This window comes from Prunus mume, linkage group LG6 (assembly GCF_029339155.1).
Source record: "Prunus mume cultivar Tortuosa linkage group LG6, ASM2933915v1, whole genome shotgun sequence".
Classification (NCBI taxonomy): Eukaryota; Viridiplantae; Streptophyta; class Magnoliopsida; order Rosales; family Rosaceae; genus Prunus; species Prunus mume.
Genome location: NC_142703.1, coordinates 17,826,769 through 17,846,248, shown reverse-complemented (window position 1 = coordinate 17,846,248; position 19,480 = coordinate 17,826,769). Strand labels below are relative to the sequence as shown.

Below are 19,480 nucleotides of genomic sequence, written 5' to 3'. Positions count from 1 at the left end.
ACCATTATAAATAAAGAGTAAAGCATGAAGGATACTAGAAAATACATGACATTCGTATAGGAGAAAATCTAATTATATACATGAATTATGTGAATCAATCATCATGCCTGTTAATAGCTCATATTATCTCTACGAGTCGAGCTCATCAAAAGATGCCATGTGGCCATAACAGACCAAGTTGCTTGCACACCGACCAATCGGAAGACGATGAACCAGAGATTGGACCAGTGGTTGGGTGTTTTGGGTGCTTACCTGATCACTAGGGTGCTTTGTTCCAACCAGAAGTGCATGGATGATCGACAAGCTTAACCTGACCCTTGCCAAATTGATCACTACCGCCCTTGAGATGGATAGACCTAACAACCAAGAAGGGTTAGTTAATGCACATCCCATTCTCAAGCAGGTGTCGCTTTACCCTTCAAATCTCTGAAAAAACAAGTTGGTGATAGAAAGGGAACATTTAATACATCTCATATCCTTGTTTACCTATCACTTCGCCACCTGACCCTGTCACAAAGTATGGTGATTAGAAACAGAGCATTAAATATGATTCAAACTTAGGGGGGGTATAAAAAGATATATCCCATAAAATATCTTAGTCTCTCCTTCTTCCCCTATAAATACCCCTCACCTATCTTTGGACAAAGGTAATAAATCCTCTCATAATAAAACCCTACATCCATTCTCTATCCAGCTCAAGTTAGTTACTGACTTAACCATCGGAGAGGCTTAGACTGGGATCGACCCCAGTCCACCCTTATTTTGATATCGTTTGAAGTATGTAGATCTTCCTTTAGAGATTATTCATACTCAAAGGTCCAGTATGGGCCAAGCCCCCGGATATGGCCCAAGTCGCTATACGAGAAGGATACGCGGTTAACAATGCCTAACCAAATATATACATGAATTATCAAGGGCAATGATTTCCCCACTCCTATTTTATCCACTTACACTCCTTTTTTAGTTATAAAAAAGGAATGTAAGTGGATAAAATAGGAGAAAAAGGAGTGGGGAAATCACCACTCATTATCAAATATATAACAAATCATTAACAACATTATAATAAAACAAGTCAGGTAGTATATATAAATTTAAATTTAGATATATACCTGAATTTGAATTGAGATTCCAATATAACTATTTGGTTTTGAGTGGCGTTTATGAATTGTAAAATATATGGGTATGTATGGGATCTTTCCTATACGAACGAGGTTAAAAAAACCAACGGTTAGGATCGCCTGCGGTCTAGAACTCCTCCTTCTACCGTGCTAATTCTACTTTTCTTGCTTTTTTTATTTTTTTATTTTCTCCATTATTCAAATAAACTCGATAAATTTGGTATCTTCCCTTAAAAAAAAAAAAAAACAGGAATTGACTCAATCTCATTTCATTGTATTATTATTCCATGTCTCACGTTTTCCTATTCTGTCAATTTAGTCCGTAAAACCGTCAACTTGCTAATGAGTATTATACAGTTCTCGTTTCATGAGTTTCCCATTTTTTTCCTTTACGTGTTTTTTTTTTTCTGTTACCAAAAATAAAGAGTAAAAATAAAACCCTCGAAGTATCAGAGTGGGATATGCTACGTTCTCCTCTTCCTATTTACCTCTCACCAGCGGCCCCCCGATGCTAGTGACCATGGGGGGCCCTCTTTTTGCTTCCATTGATCGGTACAATTGAGATCAAATATAAAAATTTGGAGGAACTCTTTGGTAAAAAGGATCATGGTCAGTAGACTTCAACTTCTCCAACACCCAAATTCTCTACTAACTCACATTGTTCAAGCGAAACTAGAGGATGGTCCATAAATTGGTAAAAATTCACGTCCAACCATGCTCAACATGTTTAAAGATCTTACATAAAAAAACTTGATCCCTTGCATTTGGAATCATTACTTACAATGACTCAATTACAAAGATTAGGGTAATAAAATACCAACAATACAACCTCTTTAAGATCCATGCACGGATCTATTATTTTTCCACATCATCAAAAAGTCAAGAAAGTGCGAGTATGGTAACTGGGAAAGAACCATGGGGTGGAAAATCAGCGGTAGAGGCTTTCAGATCTGAGGTTCTCAGCAATCTCAGTCTCCCATCTGTCTCCATTCTCGAGCAGCTTTTCTTTGTCGTAAAGAAGCTCCTGCAACAGCAGCAGAAAAGAGTGCCTTGGATCAGTTGTCAGAACATGCGATTAGAATAAAGATGAAGACATAGGATTAGTTGCTATGAGTCAATAGAAAGGATGCTCAGTAACCTCATGAGTCTCTGTTGAAAATTCAAAGTTCGGTCCTTCTACAATGGCATCAACAGGGCATGCCTCTTGACAGAATCCACAGTAGATGCACTTTGTCATGTCAATGTCATACCTGAAAAACTAGACGAGTGTGAGGCGGAGATTGAGAGGGAAAAGAGAGGGGAGAGGAAGAAGGGAGAGTCATCCTTCACCTAGTAGTCCTACGGCTACCATCTTCTCGTGCCTCAGCCTCAATTGTGATTGCCTGCGCCGGACATATCTGAGAAAAACAACTGCTTTGTGAGTTAAAATGTCATATTCAGCTGCTCATGCCTTATAACATAGTAACACATGAAGCTAGCCTGTTGCGGATTTACGCAGTCAAATGATACTTCAAATTCTACATGAGACTGAATTACATCCTAGGCAAAGGAATAAAGCATAAGAGCAGAAAACACACCGTGTATACAAATATCAGTGTAACAGCAGAATACTATGATACACTACGTGTACACATCAAGAATATATCCTAATCTGGAAAGTAATTAGACATCAATGAGGTACAGCTGCCAAACAAGGCCAAAAATCCAACATAGTTTGCTGAATGTGACAGGAGGCAGCGTTGTCTGGCCTCTAGCTCTAGGTATTGTCCAAGATGACAAAGCAGGCTCTGCCCATTGGCAGCTCAAGGAATGCATATCAACAACAAAAATAAACATCAAAGCAGAAACAAGTACTAACCCAGATATACTAGATGAAGAATTATGAAATTTTCTAACCAGTTTTGGCAGGCAGGAATCATAACCTAAATTTATGTGTTGTCCTTAATTCATATTTGAAACCTAAAATAGCCACAAAAGAGTTTTCAACTCTTACAGCTTCACAAAGTTTGCAAGCAATGCAACGCTCTTCTCCCGTAGGATATCGCCGTAGGGCATGTTCACCACGAAAACGAGGACTCAGAGGGCCCTTCTCAAATGGATAATTGATCTGCAAAACAAAAGATAGATTTCATAGTTCACCACGGAAAAATGAAAAGTGAACTTGGCAATGTGTATTGGAAGATACTTACAGTAACTTTTTTCTCAAAAAAGTACTTAAGCGTCAGCATCAGACCTCGAACCATTTCAGTGAGGAACAATGTGTTTATGCTTCGCTCAAAGACTGCAGTAATTAAAAAATAAGGCTATTATTTCACATAGCCTAAAATATTGTAATAACACCAAATTAAGAACAAAAATAATGGTTTCCTTTTTCTTTCTTTTTTTCCCTTTTTTCTTGAGGGGAAGGGGGATTACCAGAACTCCAGTCCTTCGAAATCTCCTTTGCGAGTTCCTCTCTTTCCTCATCCTCTGCAGTTGGCATAAACAAAGAAGTAAAAAAAAAAATTCTAAAAGATAATATCACACCATGATGAAGCACCGTACAGGCCAAATAACATGACATTGAAGATATCAAAATAATTTTATCTTAAACTATCATTATTACAACACCCATGACCATGCAGAAGAGCAAACCTTTTATAGTGGAGAAGTAGTGTGAACTGGAACGCGGTCCATAGTAGTAAGAACCCTGCAAGGCTTGCCCTGGTACAGCCTAAACACAAACCGAAAAAATAGACCAGTAAAACGTCCAATAGCTAAAATAGAATATGAAACAGGTATACATAAACCCAAAGTTTTAAGAAAGCTCTCCATATAATTATACTGAAATTAAAAAAACATATGAAACACGCAACCACCACATGTGAGGGCATTCAAATGTAGTTTTGTTTGGTTTGCAATCAAGTCCAAATCGTAACTCTGTCAACGTGGCAACATGCAACCACCACATGTAAGGGAATTCTTGTCTCTCCATAAAGTTTGTAATCAGGACCATATAAGCATTCTGTCTATTTTTGTAGGAATTAATTGCTAAGTAAATAAAACTACAGGAGTGAATTGCCAATTAAAATGACAAATCAAAGTGAAAAACAGGTCAAACTACAAGGACCAAAATTAAACTATTCAAAAAATTTGAGAACCTATTGACAATGGTTTTTTGTGTGGTCTTCTTCTTCTTCTTTTTTAATTAAAGAAAGAGAGGGAAGATAGAAGAAAAGGATAATAGAGATGAAATAACTTAAGAGATAAGAGAAATAAAACTCAGAATTGAATTTACAATAAAAACTCAAAAACAGTTTTATATGGTTTTTTAAGGTTTTGGGGAATTTAGTTTTAATGTTATATATTCTATCTCCTTTATTTCCTAACCACTCTCATCTCTCATTCTTTTATCATCCCCAGCTCCCCTCTTTCCCTTTGATTGAAAAAAAACACCGGAAAACAGAAACATTGTCTTCAAACTGACCCTACATTAACCCAAATCATAAGTTACAGTGATTATTTTGAAACGAACTGTTGATGAATGTGATCTCCTACACTATTTATCGAGTAGTTAAGTCCAATCCTTGATCTATCAAAATTTGGTGACAACGCACAATAATCAGTTCATTTATTGGAAGGAGCAGAAAACTTCTATATTGAAGACTCAAATTCAAATAGAAAACTAGTATTTTCAATCAAATTTAATTCAAGTTACCAGTCAACTACATCTCAAATTGTAGCATACTTAATCATGCCAAAGGACTCCCAAACACTATGAATGTGTTTGATTTGCAGAATAGATGCTGAGGAATGAGGTTATTCTATGTTTGGTAAGTACAAATCATTTTGTGTTGGTTTTCCCATAGATATCCCACAAAACGAAAGTTTTGTTAATCCAAGGGACGGGGTGGGCTTTTTAACCCCATTCTCTGCTTTTCACATTCAAAAAATCAAAATGAAAACGATTACCTTATGCAATTGGTTCTAAACAGTAAAATTTCATTGGTGTCTTAATCACTTTCATTCCAACATTTCCAAACACTGAAATGAAAATCATTAAATTCCACTGATTCCTAAAAATCTCATTCCAACGAATAGATTCTTAAAATCCCATTCCATGAAACAAACACACCCTAAACATGACCAACCCAGAATTCTTTTAAGCTACTTTGATTAGCACCACAATTGCCCTAATTCTCAGAGCAAATGACATTGCAAGGCATAATAAATTCTTCGGTTTTGTGTATCCGTTCCAATACCCGTCATAATATCCAATATTAAATAATAGTTCTGGTGCACCACATGCTTTGTTCATGGGTCATCCACAAACCTTGAAATACCCAGGTAGCCTATAAATTTCACTTGGACATGTATTATAAAAATTAAAAAATAGAACAAAAAAAAAAGAAAAGGTAATCCACCTCCCTTGTGCAAAATTTAGGTTACCAAAAACCACGCTAAAGGTCGCAAGATATAGCAGATTCAGAAAGCAAGAATTGGTCTATAACCACAATAATACCCAATAAACAAAATCGTAAAGAAATTAGCTTCCAACCCTTTCTATATCTATTCAGTATTAAAACTTAAAACAGTGGCAGCTCCATAGGATTGAAAAAAAAATCAATACAATTATATATCAGTAGTGGAGCTAATGTATGAAAATCAGATTTTCAATCGAAAAACTTAAGAACAAATAAAACAAATTGCTCAGTTCAGCTCAAAGAAATCAACTCTCAGTACAATGCTCTTGATCCAAGAAATTTGGAAGGAGTAAAATAGTTGGAAAATTTGACTTTCATAGGTATCCAAAAGTGAACATTAAGATTGAAGCTTGTTTATTTTTTTTTTTGGTTTGCTTTGCCCATTTTCTCAGAAACCAAACGGAGAACGAGAAAAGAGCAGTTAGGGCAAAGGATAAACTTACGAGCTGCCTGGCGCGGAGAGCCTGAAGGGACTTGCGAGCTAAGATCGCAGCCATTGCTGATGATGGCTGAGTCGGATGGGTCTTCTATGCGACTCGGGTTTCGATTTGGGATCGTTGGGAACGAAACGTGCACAGGCTTAATGCCAATCAAATGGAAATGGAAATTGATGTCCGGGGCGTAGTTCAGATTGTTTCGTCACTTGCCACCAGTCGGTTGTGATGCGACCATGTAAACGGTGCGTTTTGATATGGAATGGCCCAATGATGTGCCTTTTTTTAAATTTTTTAAATTTTTTTATAACCACAATGGCATTTGAACCATAATATCATGTTGTTATTAGAATGATTCCAATTTGTTTACTTTAATCATCCGAGGGTTGAGAAAAAAATTATTTTAAAAAAATTATTATTATTTACTTTTTAAATTAAAATTTAAAATAAATAAATAAATAAAAACCCAAAATCTTTGAATGTGTTCTTCTTCCTCCCATGGGTGCTCCCGTGTTCTGCTCAATCTCGAGTTCTTGCAACTATGCTATTTGTTACTGATTAACATGGAAAATTCTAATTTTTATTTATTTCTTCCATTCAAGTTTTTCCTTTGTTTATTACATAGGTTTGTACTAATTTTCTTATTATACGAAAAGTGCAGGAGTGATGGCAAATGCATTAGATGAATGAATGTGTTCAATTTTATGATGGAAAATTGCAAAGCAAAGTTAACAGTAGTTTATGATGGGTTCAATTTTGTAGTTAAGACTTTCACTGAGGAACATTAAAAAGTTTTCCAATGTGAACATTCCATTATATCAACAATTCTAACTCTTGGCGACACAAGTTGGTGGACATGAAAGTATTGGGTTCATAGAAAGAGATTCAACAATAGTAAGCCAAAAAAGAAAAAAAGAACCCAAGTGTATACGTGAACAGAAACCATACACTTGATGCCAGCCATTTCCCTTGAAGGTAAAGTCGAGAGATCCATATCTAGGCTTCAAGTAGCTCTCTTGCTTATACTTGTATTTTCCTAAACAATAAAAAAATACAGGATTAACTTCTTCAGCTACTCTGTTTGCCTCTTCAAGTTGGCTTTACACTAAAAGTCCCCATCTGTATTTTGCTTCAAAGCTTTCATGTACAACCTCTACAGCCTCTACCTAATGTTGACAACACCAACTCCATCTAACATAAACAAACTGATGGTTTATTTTAGATTTTGGGCACAGCCATATAAAACCATTAGAACCTGACTTGCTACCATGTCTCATCCCTACAAACTTGCCATTGTATAGAAACGATTCGGTCACGAAAAATGGCAAAAACCAACAGTTTCTGCTGGGGTTCTTCTGCACTTCTCTTCTTATGCTTATTTGGGTTCTTTTCCACTCCGGCAAAAGCCGCTTTGAAGACATACCAATTCGATGTGAGCAATTCAGAATGGCAGAATTAAATTGCATGCATTTTATATCTGGTTATTATTCATCTGTTCCAAAAATTATTTTCAGGTTCAAGTGAAGAATGTGAGCAGGTTGTGCCATTCTAAGCCAATTGTTACAGTAAATGGGATGTTCCCTGGACCTACAGTTTATGCTAGAGAAGGAGATACACTTCTTGTCAATGTTACCAACCATGCACAATACAATATGTCAATTCACTGGTTAGAAATTTATATTTGAATTCATATGATTATGCAAGCATAAAACTAAAATGAACATTTGGGTTCATTAATGTCACATTTTGATTGAATTCTGCAGGCATGGATTAAAGCAATATAGAAATGGGTGGGCAGATGGGCCTGCCTATATCACCACAATGTCCTATCAAGACAGGACATAGTTACACCTACAATATCACTATAACAGGGCAAAGGAGGAACTCTATGGTGGCATGCACATATTTTCTGGCTAAGAGCCACTGTGTATGGAGCAATTGTCATCTTGCCAAAACAAGGGACTGGTTTTCCATTTCTTCAGCCATACAAGGAGGCTAATATTGTCTTAGGTGAGTTGGTGCAACTATAAGATTTGTAACTATATACAGATTTTTTTTTTGAGTTTATGCAGAAAATGATTGTATTGTTTCTTGTGAATGGTGTAGGAGAATGGTGGAATAACGACGTCGAAGAGGTTGTTAAACAAGGAAACAAACTGGGATTGCCACCAAATATGTCAGATGCACACACCATCAATGGGAAGCCAGGGCCTCTCTTTCCCTGTTCTGAAAAACGTAAGCCACCGCCTCCTGTGGAAAAGTTCTTGCCCACAATGAGCTTATACAATGCACATGGTGGATGTGCAACTAGTTATTATGAGAGCTACGTTGTATATACTCATTGTGTGCCAGAACTTTTCCCATCTATGACACTAGATGTTCTGAGACCACTTTTGTTTTACGGCACTGCCTTTTGGACATGAAAAATGAGACTTTGCATTCTCATCCTTTCTTGTTTTTGCTATCTCAGATACCTATGCATTGGAGGTTGAACAGGGAAAGACGTACCTGCTACGAATCATCAATGCTGCACTCAATGATGAGCTATTCTTTGCCATTGCTGGTCACAACTTGACAGTGGTAGAAATTGATGCAGTCTACACCAAACCATTCACATCTCAAGCAATACTAATAGCACCAGGCCAGACCACGAATGTTCTTGTTCAAGCCAACCAAGAGCCCGGAAGATATTTCATGGCGGCTAGGCCATTCATGGACGCACCGGTTTCCATTGACAACAAGACTGCCACTGGAATACTGCAGTACAAAGGCATCCCAAATACTGTGCAGCCAGTTCTTCCCCAACTTCCGGCACTCAATAACACAGCTTTCGCATTGAGCTTCAATGCCAAGCTAAGAAGTCTAAACACAGCACAGTTCCCGGCCAGTGTACCTCTTAAAGTTGATCGACATCTCTTTTACACGATCGGGTTGGGAATCAACCAATGCACCACTTGCCTCAATGGAACACAGCTCACTGCTTCTTTAAACAATATCACATTTGTGATGCCCCAAATTGGGCTGCTTCAAGCTCATTATTTCAACACCAAGGGAGTATTTACCACAGATTTCCCAGACCGCCCTCCAACACCTTTCAATTACACTGGTGCACCACTCACTGCCAACCTTGGCACTAAACTAGGCACCCGGCTTAGCAAACTTGCCTTCAATTCAACAGTTGAGTTGGTGCTACAAGACACCAATCTTCTCACAGTGGAGTCTCATCCCTTCCACCTTCATGGTTACAATTTCTTTGTTGTCGGGACCGGAGTTGGGAACTTCGACCCCAAAAAGGACCCGGAAAAGTATAACTTGGTGGATCCTCCCGAAAGAAACACAATCGGAGTTCCTACCGGTGGTTGGGTTGCCTTAAGGTTCAGGGCTGATAATCCAGGTAAACACATCAAACTTACCAAACAGCATGCTACATTATACTTCAAAGTTACTAATTAAGCAAGAATAATATATCTCTTATTTTTTTAGATATTTCACTAATATTTTGAACGGTATTTTGATCACCTTTAGGTGTCTGGTTCATGCACTGTCATTTGGAGCTCCATACCAGCTGGGGATTGAAGACTGCATTCGTGGTGGAAAATGGGAAAGACTCAGATCACTCTGTCTTGCCTCCACCTACAGACCTTCCACCTTGTTAGTTCCTCGAATCGCAGTGGAGTACTTCTTGAGGAACACAAACCATTGTTTGTTTTGATCCTTTGGGCTGATAATTGCTTGCAAACAATCCTGCAAAATGCAGGAGTTGTGCATGCAAAATTCTTGTTTAAGACCCAATAAAAAGGTGTAATGTGTATCAGATTCTTTTAAATGCTAATTGAAACCCTCTTTCATGCAACAAATTTCTGGGATGATATTGGCCCCAAGTTTTTAGGTCTAATCTATATGGCAAGGGTGGTCTTTGTCGCCTTTCCTCTTTGCGCCCAAGTTTATCAATTTACCCTTCATTTTCTGTTTGAACAGTAACCTGAAAACACAAGTGCAAAGCTTGATTCCATATGTTTTTGATGATTTATGTGTTAATTAGGACAAATCTTCTACAGAAGCTATGCCATCTGCTCCAACAAAATGTGTGTGTGTGTATATATATATATATATAATAATTAAATAGTATCGCTGCACGGCTAAACTGTATCAATATATTAGAATATTTTATTTGTATAGCCGATCGGCTAGGTATCTGTTCTAAATAGTATAGCCGCACGGCTATATCTTCTTAATATATCCGATATTTTAATAGTATAGCCGCGCGGCTATACGCTTTTAATATATTAGAATATTTTAATTGTATAGCCTTATTTAAAAGATATAGCCGCTCGGCTATACGTTTAAAATATTCGAATATATTAGGAAGGTATGGCCGCCCGGCTATACTATTTGAAAGTCAACCATGCATCATTTTAGGAATCTTTTGCGTTGTGCTTTAAAGAAAGGAACTAAAGATTCTGCCAACATACATACTTGCTATATATATATATATATATATATGCATGCATGCTTCATGTCTTTCTGTTTTTATATTGCCTTTTACTGTTATCACAATTACTCAATCCAAACTGGCAAGAGAAAAGAGAGGAGGCCTTAGTCAACAGGGTGTATGCCTTTGTACTTGTTATCAGGTTTTCAGATTCCCTAATCACATTGCTGCTGCTGCTGCTTAAATAATGACTCAAATCATATATGCTTATTTCCATTTCAGTTTCAACAAATTATAGATAAGCATATTCAGAAAAGGAAGATTGAAGAAGCGGAGATGCCATGAAATCTTTGGATATCAAAAGAGAGATTTAGCAGTTTTCCATCAAGGTAGATTCCTTATTATTTGTAATCAGATTCATAGCCGATCGATGTGATAATGCATATAGTTTGCTAAGCTTGGGCATGTGACTGATCGTTTAGGGCGAAAGTTTAGGGCGAAATGAAGTGTGGACTTTCCTAAACAAAAATATATACAAGTTGGTCCTGCATTCCATGCTTCCCTCCAAAAACGGATTGCTAATTTAGCTAGTTTTCATTGTCATTGGTTTATTTGTTATCCCTGTGTACATTAATGTGTTTCTTAACTTAAAAGTTTTTGAGATGTACGCAGGTTCATGAAATATTTCGACTTTTGTGTTGATAGAACGGAGGGCGCTGCTAAGACATATGTGTACTTTTTTAGATGTGTGATTTAGTAATGCAATATCTCCTACTCCTACATTCCTTTGTTTATGTCTAAAACCTAAAAAACCTTAATTTTTGTTTATGTTTGTTTAGGTATTCCGATTCAAACACCTTACAATTGACTAAAAACTAATGAATAATGATTAAGGATTTACTTACCATTGATCACTTTCCCCTCCTCCATCAATGCTACAATTTGGATATCTCATTGGTTCATTCATATCTTATAGTTGGTTACTTTGGTTTTCAATACATGATGATCTAATCTTGTATACCCCTTGGAGCTTTATGGCTTTTTCTAATCTTGTTTGCTTAAGCTCTCTCCCTGCCGGGTGATTATTTTTCACATAAAATGAAATCTTTGTCGTGCATCAACAGTGATTACATACATGGGATGATGGATTGGAATGGAAATGTATGTCCATGTTGGGCGAATCCACTATAAAAGCTTTTGTCCTCAGTATGCAGTATAACAACCAGATATTGAATAAACAATTGGTCCCAAAGCTTAGAAGCAAGGTTCTTGTTTTGCTTACTATATTATGAAGGATTTTAAAATTTTAAATTGACAAATGAAAGTTTTTCGTCCGTCGTGTAAAAATGGCACCTCTCTAGGAAAAACCCTTTTGCTTGTTATGTCCATCTTTCACTATTTTATGTGGGAGCCATTGTTTATTTATTTATTTATTTTCTCAATTGGGGAGTGAGGATTTGAATTTGAGACATCCTCCAACGTTGGGAAGAAACGTACCACCATATCAAGAGTTGGTCGGTATGTGGTAGTCAGCTTTTATAGTGGATTTCACTTGTGTTCTGAATGTTCCCAAAACAACTTATTGTCTATGTTCAAATGAAGATAAAGAACATTGTCAAACTATAGTTCACGTTTAAATTAAAAGCTTTCAAATTTTGACCAATTACTTTAATTTTCTAAAAGTTAACAGGAGAGTGCGATCTTGGTATCTATTCCGACATATGAATCTGCCAAACATGACATAACGATCAAAGAGTTCAAAACATAACATCCTGAAACTGCAGAACTGGCTGCATCTTTTGTTTAAAACTTGAGAAAGCCAGTTCCTTGTGGTCGCCTGCCACAACATAATAGCACAATAAAGATGTAGGAATCATATCAAACCAAAAGTTGAAAGCATACTTGGTGACTGGATGAAGGATTGTGTGAAAAAAGATTGCACTTCCCCAAAGGTAGAAAACCTTTGTTTTACATCTTCATTATTGATATCAAAAGGAAGATTGCGTATGAAAATTGTTCTGTTGTGCAAATCATCTTCTTCGTCTTGTCTGTTCAAGATTTGGTGCCATGCTTTTGCTTAACTTTTCAGGCTTAGTAACATCTGATGCTTTAGCAGTCTCAAAAGATGATTTACTGGGCTCCTCAGAAGATTCAAAAATAGACGGCTTCTTGATCGTCATGAGACGTTTCTGTGGCAGACGCGATCAAGTTGTTTAGAACTTTTCTTGCAATGTCTACTTCCTCTTCAAAATTTATTTCAGTGGGGATGTCTTTCTTCTCTATGGTATTAGAGTCATCAGGACCGCTGTGAATTCCATCATGGTGCTCAGACTTTTTATAGAAATGCCCAGCATTGCCCTCTAAATCTTTACTGCTACTGTCATTCTCTTCCATTCCATCCTTTTGTCCTGTAAAAATCGGTGCTTTTGTATCATTAGATGTAGATACAATCATATAAGCAAGTATATATTCATCAATAACAGCATTACAGTAAGACAAAAGTTTGCTAAATGAGAATAGAGTTACAGTAATGCCACACGTACCATCTTCTGAAGCAAGAAGAGCATTTTTTACAGTAATGCCACAATTACCATGTATCTGCTTTGAAAGAGCCCAGTCAACAGCTTCAATGCAGAAAAAAGAGCATTGGTTCCACCATGAATGTAAGCTCCAGCATCAGCCACATTCTGTTCAATATCATCCATTTGTTCCCCTTGCTTTTCAACCATCACTGCCATGTCCAGGAAAACTTGATGGAGTTGTGTCAAGCTTCTCTGCAAGTCCTTCAAGGCCTCATGCCTTTCCTGATCCTAACCAGAACCACGTACATTGCGGCAGATAACCAATCTCCTTTTATTCAATTCAATTTGGAAAAAGACAAAAAAGAAACATAATAATAAAGTACCAAAACTGCTCAGGCCAATCAAATTTTCTTTCAAATTAAAACAAAATAAGAAAAAGACAAAAAAGAGTTTCCATGTTTCATCTGGAATTATATTTCCTTACGCAGGAAGGAAAACTAAAGAAACCCTAAACCGGACGCTCCCTATAAATACAATTCAGATTACGCTCAAACAACGTCACTTGATTTCTCTTTCTCTTCTCTTCTTAATTAGCAGCACCAAGCAAGCAAGCAATGGCACATTATCAGAATGTGCCGTTAGGTTTCCGTTTCCACCCCACTGATAAAGAGATTGTGGGTTCCTTTCTCCACACCTTGTTGGTCGACAGAAATCCTTTGATGCCGCCGTACAGCAACTTCATCCGTGCCTGCAATCTCTTCGGCAACAAGTTAGAGCCTTCAGAGATTTGGAACAAGTACGGAGGGCCTCAACTTGTTGATCAAGACTTGTATTTCCTTTCCGGGCTCAAGAAGTTAAGCCCAAAGCGCATGGATCGTAGCATTGGCCACGGCGGTACCTGGAGTGAAACTGAATCCTTCAAACTTATTGAGTACGACAATGGAAACCCGAACCCCATTGGCCGAAAACGAAAATTCCGCTATGAGAATAAAGGGTCCGAGGAGCACACATGGTGGTTACTGGATGAATATAGTCTTTTTGTTGGTCCCAAGAATGACTACAATGATCGTAGTTACGATTTCGATTTCGTGATTTGTCGAATGCGGAAGAACGACAGGGCCTCGAGTAAGGAAATAAATTTAAAGCGTTCATCACAAGATCAAGTACAAAAAAAGAGGAGCACAAACAAAAAGATGAAAAAAGATCATCAAATGGGATCAACGGAAGAATCATCATCACATGTACAACAAGGCTGCTCTTCTAGTCTGACTGGTGGTGAACTTGTGGTCTCTTATGATGATGTTGATCCGACTGATCTGACATTCTTCGAGGACAATCCTATCTTCAACATTGAACAAATACTTTGTGAAACCAAAGTGGAGGATGCTTGCAGCCCGAGTAACTCTGAGAATGTCGACAGCAGCTACTCTAAATGGACTGAATCATATATGGAAGAGCTCATGGCTTGTATCTAAGATGTTAACTCTACAAGTGATAGCTGTAGATGAATATAGTTGTACCACGATTTTGATCGGCTTTAGTTTCTCTTCTTAGTATATACAAAGTTTCTTTATTTGTCTTTGTTTTTGTTTAGATAAAAGTACTGAAATGCGATATACAATAAGCATCATTTTGAAGTTATGAAGGGATAAGGCTTAACCCAGAAAATCTAAACTTAAAAGCAAGAAACCAAACTGAACAAGCCAAACCAAGTCTGTCCAAATCTTCTTAATACTTTTTTTTTTAGTTTTTATTTTTATTTTATAAACGACCTATCTTGAAAATTAAGTTTTTATTTATTTTTTATAAACTTATTTTTCAGTTACTGCCATCCTCCAACTGCGCAAACGATCCAATTTCGTCATTTCGCCGAATTGCGTTATACATCCGAATGACCTGAGGCCCGAGAATGACTTGACCTGGCCCATCGGGCAAAGTTTGCCCAAGCCCTAAATCATAAGGACTCGGTCCAGCCCAAACAGCTAGAGGCAAAGGAAGAAGACAGAAGGTGTTTAGTGCGAACCGAAACGGCGTCGTAGAAAGCCGCATCAGCAAGGGGGTAGGGTTTAAGCGCGAGTCTGCATCTCTGCATCATCGAACCTGTGATTCATTCAACTCATTGCTTCTTTACACTGCTACTCTATCCCCCGAAACAAGAAATGGCTTCCCTCTGCAGATCAGCTCTAATGGCCGGCTCGAGATCCATGGCTCGCTCAAGAACCCTCAGCCAGAGCTCCCTAAACTCGCTAAACCCTGCAGCCATGTCGTCTCCATTTGCTTCGGCCACCAGAACCATCCCTTGCGCTACAAGGTACAATCTTCTCAAAACTCTTCAACTCAGAAGTTTTTGACAATTTCAATGGCTTCGGAAACCCATTTTTGGTCTCCCATTTTCCCTCAAGAAAGATGTAAATACAAGCAAAATAACTGAAATTGTTGTCATTGCAATTTGTATAGGTTTGTTTCGGTATTGGGAAGCATGGAGTCAATGATGCCACTTCACAGTGCCATTGCTTCTGCTCGGCTCAAATCCAACATTGCCGTCGATTCCACCTGCTGGAGCTGCCTTTCTCAAGGTAACCCACCTACTCTCTTTTCCTCTTTTCATTTATGTTTGTCTTGTTGAACTGTTTTCTTTTTCTGTTTCTTTAGGGACCTATTTTTTTTTTGGTTATTCGGACCTATAACTATATTGGTAATGGGAAGTAGGGAGTTTTTTTGTAGTTCTTTTCGTATTTCTTTTGGTTGTTGTGTGAAGTAGATTTAGGATTTATTGGTTTTTTGGAATAGTTGAGTAAATAAAGAAGAAATAATTCTCAACAAAGCTGTCTCCTTTCTCCAGTTACATAAATTTTAGCCTTCTTTGCTCATTAATTTGGAGAACCAAAATTTGGGTCAGTGTCAAAGTTAGATGTTAATTTAAGTTTCCAGTGCACAGACATGGTTAATACAGTCTGTTCATTAATGGATAGCTCTTAAGGTAGTCATTTCTTGTCTAGTGACGCACTGATTACCTCTTGTTTCTGCGTTGGGTGTCTTCTGACTCATTTTTCTGCATCGTGGTATAGGTCTTGCATCACCGTTGTGACAAGGCCCGCTGGCTATGTGAGGTAATCAGTGCATAGGTTTTCCCTTCTGTGTCACTTTCTCAACAGAAAAAGAATCTTCCCTGTCTTGAACTTTTGGACTCTGTATTGCGTAGCTTATGTCAGCTTGGTTAATTCAGCTACTTAGTTGCTGCTGTTAAACTTCCGTTAGATATTCAGTGGTACTTTTGAGGATATTCTGCTTTTTTATATTTCAAATTACATGGAATGTGCACAGAAATTGCAGTTTGATAAAAATGATCCACTTGGATGCATGTATTTTTTCTTTGCAACTTTCTGTGTTGTCAATATATTTTCTTTTAATGGTTCATAGTTGCATATATTGTGTATATTCTTTAATGTGAATGTGAAACAATGAGATTACTGTTAGGCTTGGTTTATGTGATAATTGATAATTTGAGATGGAAAAATGGCATATTTGATCATACTACTATATATGGCTATTAAGAAGAAAAATAGAAAAATGTGCAAGGCTGGTTGTTGGTCAGGGGGAAGGGAGAAATTTAAGTATATTTTAGGTCACAGCATTATTCAGCTAGACCTGTTTGTGTTCATTTCTTGCTCATTGCCAAATTCTCTTACCTCTGCCAGCAGAAGGTATGAAAATATGGGATATTCTATTTGATGAGGACGTGTCCTACATCACTATCGGAAGGTTGTATGTACTTGATCTTCTTGTTTCCATCTAGGTAGATAGAGGAAAATAAGAATACAAGCTGGACATCTTCAAATTAAAATCTTCTCATTGTTCTCAAAACATCTATAGGATGTAGGCTAGTGCAAGTCTGGTTCCATGAAAGAACCACTGACTTTGTTGATTTGCTGCTGATCTGAAATATGATGCAGTTTGTTGTCATCATTCCCCTTTGAATTGATGTATTAATCTTAGGCTCTTCCGCGCCACACCCTTCATCAATATATTTTATCCTACTCACAGTAAACAAATTTTTTTTTCTTTCTCTTTATCGGTAGAATTTCTTCATCCGCTGATCTCTTCCTATTTCTTCATTGGACTTTCTAGAAGCTGCAGTTCCTCGGTGATAAAGACTCCAGGCTCGGGTCATTTCAAGTTTTTGAACCAAATTGGCTTGCATATTGGTTACTCCATCCTCTGCCTTTTTTCGTTTTCCTTTGCTTTCTGGCAATTGCATTGTGTGAGATACACTTGATGTTCCAAAATTATAGTTTTCACTTTGTCTTAATTATTACATGTACGTTTCTAAGGTAGGCGTCTGAGGACAATTTTTGTGTTTTCTTGTCCTGAATACACATGCGTTCACTTATAGAGATTGTGTCAATAAGTGACCTCAGACTGATTGAGTGAAGCTAAACTTGGTTTTGCCTATTCTTCAATGTAGGACTTAGGGTTTGTTAAATCAAGAATTTAAAAACAAATAGAAAAGACTTGTGTGCAATCAAATGGCCAAAGCATTTACAAACTTGTATTGTGTGGAAAATATAGCTGGGTTGGAGTTCCTGCAAATTTTCATGAGATTCCCTCAGTCTGCTCTTCGTGGGTTTCAAAATGACCAATGGCTGATAGAGAAATTTGAGATAGTTCCCTAGGGAGCACCCTGATGGGTGGTGCTAAGTTGAAGCCATAGTTGGTGACTCTTGTATTCTATAATATAGATAGGAAAAGTTGAGATAGGTTGGGTGATTAGGCCTGACATGGCTTGAAGGGTGGGGGCACTATTCAATTGCCATCCTCCTAGTTCAACCGGGCATATCTCATTTTATGTTAGAGAGTAAATTATACCTGTCAAGGTGATGGATGAATTGTTCGACTGTCCATTTGAAATGCAGAAAATTTGCTTAGTTACCATAATCTTGCAGGTACTGCATAGTCTGATCACCTGTGAAGTTTATGTGTTTTAATACTCTGCAATAAGACCTATTAATGGGTTAAAGCACCTCCACTAAACTATTCAAACATGAGAACCTCAAATGTTAGATACTTTAATTGTGTGATTTTTCACATATGTTTCTTTAGTAAATGATGATTTCTGTTTAATGAGAATTTAACCTTGGCTAATTATAAATTATTCTTGGGTAGGGCTTCTTGATTCAAGCTGAATATGAACCGAATTTAACCAAGCAACCTGGCCTCGGTTCGATCAAGTTGAACTGTACTGCGCTCCTCCTTATGTGCTAATGGCATATAAATTGCTATTTCTTAAAGGATTTCTGTGATCAATTTTGGTTTTTACTTCAACTGTTAGACATTTGTGATGGGTGATGGCACATGATGTAACGATTTCCGTGAAAACCTCTCGCATCATTGTAATTCCATTGTTTCGGTTGATTAAGATAACATCCATCTAGTGTGACTAGCAAGTTTCTATCAAGTTCATAAGATTCATGAGAATTTGACCCAAATGTTCTCCTCTTCAGATGAAGATGTTAATGCCATATCTTTAAAATACATAGATAAATGGTTAATTGTTGGAATTTGGAGATGCGATGTTCAATTGTCGAAATTGATTTCAATCAAGGATATGTTTGAGATTGTTTTTGAAATGACAAAAAAGAACGCTTATTAAGTAGTGCCAAACGAGTCCTAAGTGATCACGTACTCATTCTAGTAGTGCTACGAGTGATGAGTGCCAACTGAAAGTTACGAATGAACGCATATAAGAGCGCATGCTACAAAGAAACATTTCATGTGAGGACTTATCAATCGAACAAACCTATGGTGATGGGTGAGTCTATAAATGGTCCTCGCTATCATCTGATCTTTGGAGGACATGTAGTTTTAATTTTGGGAATTAAAAACATTAAGAACAATTCGTATATTTAACAAACAGAATTTGACCTTTTCGTCACATGATGAACACATGGAGAGGCAAATTTGGCATTTTAAGCGTGTTAGAGTTTTAGATCCAAAGAGAACTTCCGCAGTCAGAATGAGAATTCCAATTTGGTGATTTCATCCCTATACACGTTTATTATGTAACAAGAACATTTCAAGGTGCAAATTGAAGAAAGACCTACTCAACTCTAAAAGGTCTATTTCACCCCTCCACTCGTTTATTACGTAACAGAAGGTCGATATCTGTTTGTAAATTTAACAAATTGTCCTTAATTGAAATCATAATCAAACTAAAAGAGTTTAATCGTCAAAGATTAGGCAGAAAATTCACCGAAAGGCTTGGTCAGCAGCAGTACATATAAGTTCGGCAAGTGAATATTGTCCGTATAATCTATACATATAAAGCAAAAAGCAGAGAAATGTCGTAATTTTCCTATGTTCACAGCCCACCCTGTTTTTAAACGTCAACGTCCTTGTTGGTCCCCGCCATTAGCCTTAATACTAGCCATGCTCAATCGTTTGGTAAAACTTGCCTTCATACTAATACACGGCTACAACTCATCCTTAAAGCTTGCAACTTGCAAGAAAAAGA

General features: G+C 37.3%; 3 protein-coding genes across 7 annotated transcripts; 2 read left to right on the top strand and 1 right to left on the bottom strand.

The window, feature by feature from the left end:
* Positions 1 to 1,776: 1,776 nt before the first annotated feature.
* Positions 1,777 to 6,192, bottom strand: LOC103335651 (NADH dehydrogenase [ubiquinone] iron-sulfur protein 8, mitochondrial). Its single transcript, XM_008238669.2, has 8 exons — positions 6,025 to 6,192; positions 3,753 to 3,831; positions 3,534 to 3,587; positions 3,308 to 3,399; positions 3,112 to 3,225; positions 2,448 to 2,515; positions 2,257 to 2,368; positions 1,777 to 2,142 (listed from the first exon to the last, which is right to left on the bottom strand). The coding sequence occupies exons 1-8, from the start codon at positions 6,076 to 6,078 to the stop codon at positions 2,047 to 2,049; spliced, it is 669 nt and encodes a 222-aa protein (XP_008236891.1). The 5' UTR covers positions 6,079 to 6,192; the 3' UTR covers positions 1,777 to 2,046.
* Positions 6,193 to 7,283: 1,091 nt separating this feature from the next.
* Positions 7,284 to 9,869, top strand: LOC103335650 (laccase-11-like). The gene is made up of 6 exons (XM_089055422.1): positions 7,284 to 7,447; positions 7,530 to 7,681; positions 7,779 to 8,025; positions 8,122 to 8,250; positions 8,486 to 9,409; positions 9,541 to 9,869. Exons 4-6 carry the CDS (start codon positions 8,190 to 8,192, stop codon positions 9,669 to 9,671), a joined length of 1,116 nt encoding a protein of 371 aa, XP_088911548.1. The 5' UTR covers positions 7,284 to 7,447; positions 7,530 to 7,681; positions 7,779 to 8,025; positions 8,122 to 8,189; the 3' UTR covers positions 9,672 to 9,869.
* Positions 9,870 to 15,042: 5,173 nt separating this feature from the next.
* Positions 15,043 to 18,390, top strand: LOC103335649 (envelope glycoprotein). 5 transcript variants are annotated; one of them, XM_008238667.3, is made up of 4 exons: positions 15,043 to 15,280; positions 15,427 to 15,545; positions 16,038 to 16,079; positions 17,098 to 17,478. In XM_008238667.3, exons 1-3 carry the CDS (start codon positions 15,129 to 15,131, stop codon positions 16,055 to 16,057), a joined length of 291 nt encoding a protein of 96 aa, XP_008236889.1. In that variant the 5' UTR covers positions 15,043 to 15,128; the 3' UTR covers positions 16,058 to 16,079; positions 17,098 to 17,478. The 5 variants fall into 5 exon arrangements, with proteins under 5 accessions (XP_008236889.1, XP_008236890.1, XP_008236888.1 ...); XM_008238666.2 differs by lacking the exon at positions 17,098 to 17,478 and adding an exon at positions 18,133 to 18,390 and having other exon boundaries at positions 15,044 to 15,280; XM_008238668.3 differs by lacking the exon at positions 16,038 to 16,079.
* Positions 18,391 to 19,480: the final 1,090 nt, after the last annotated feature.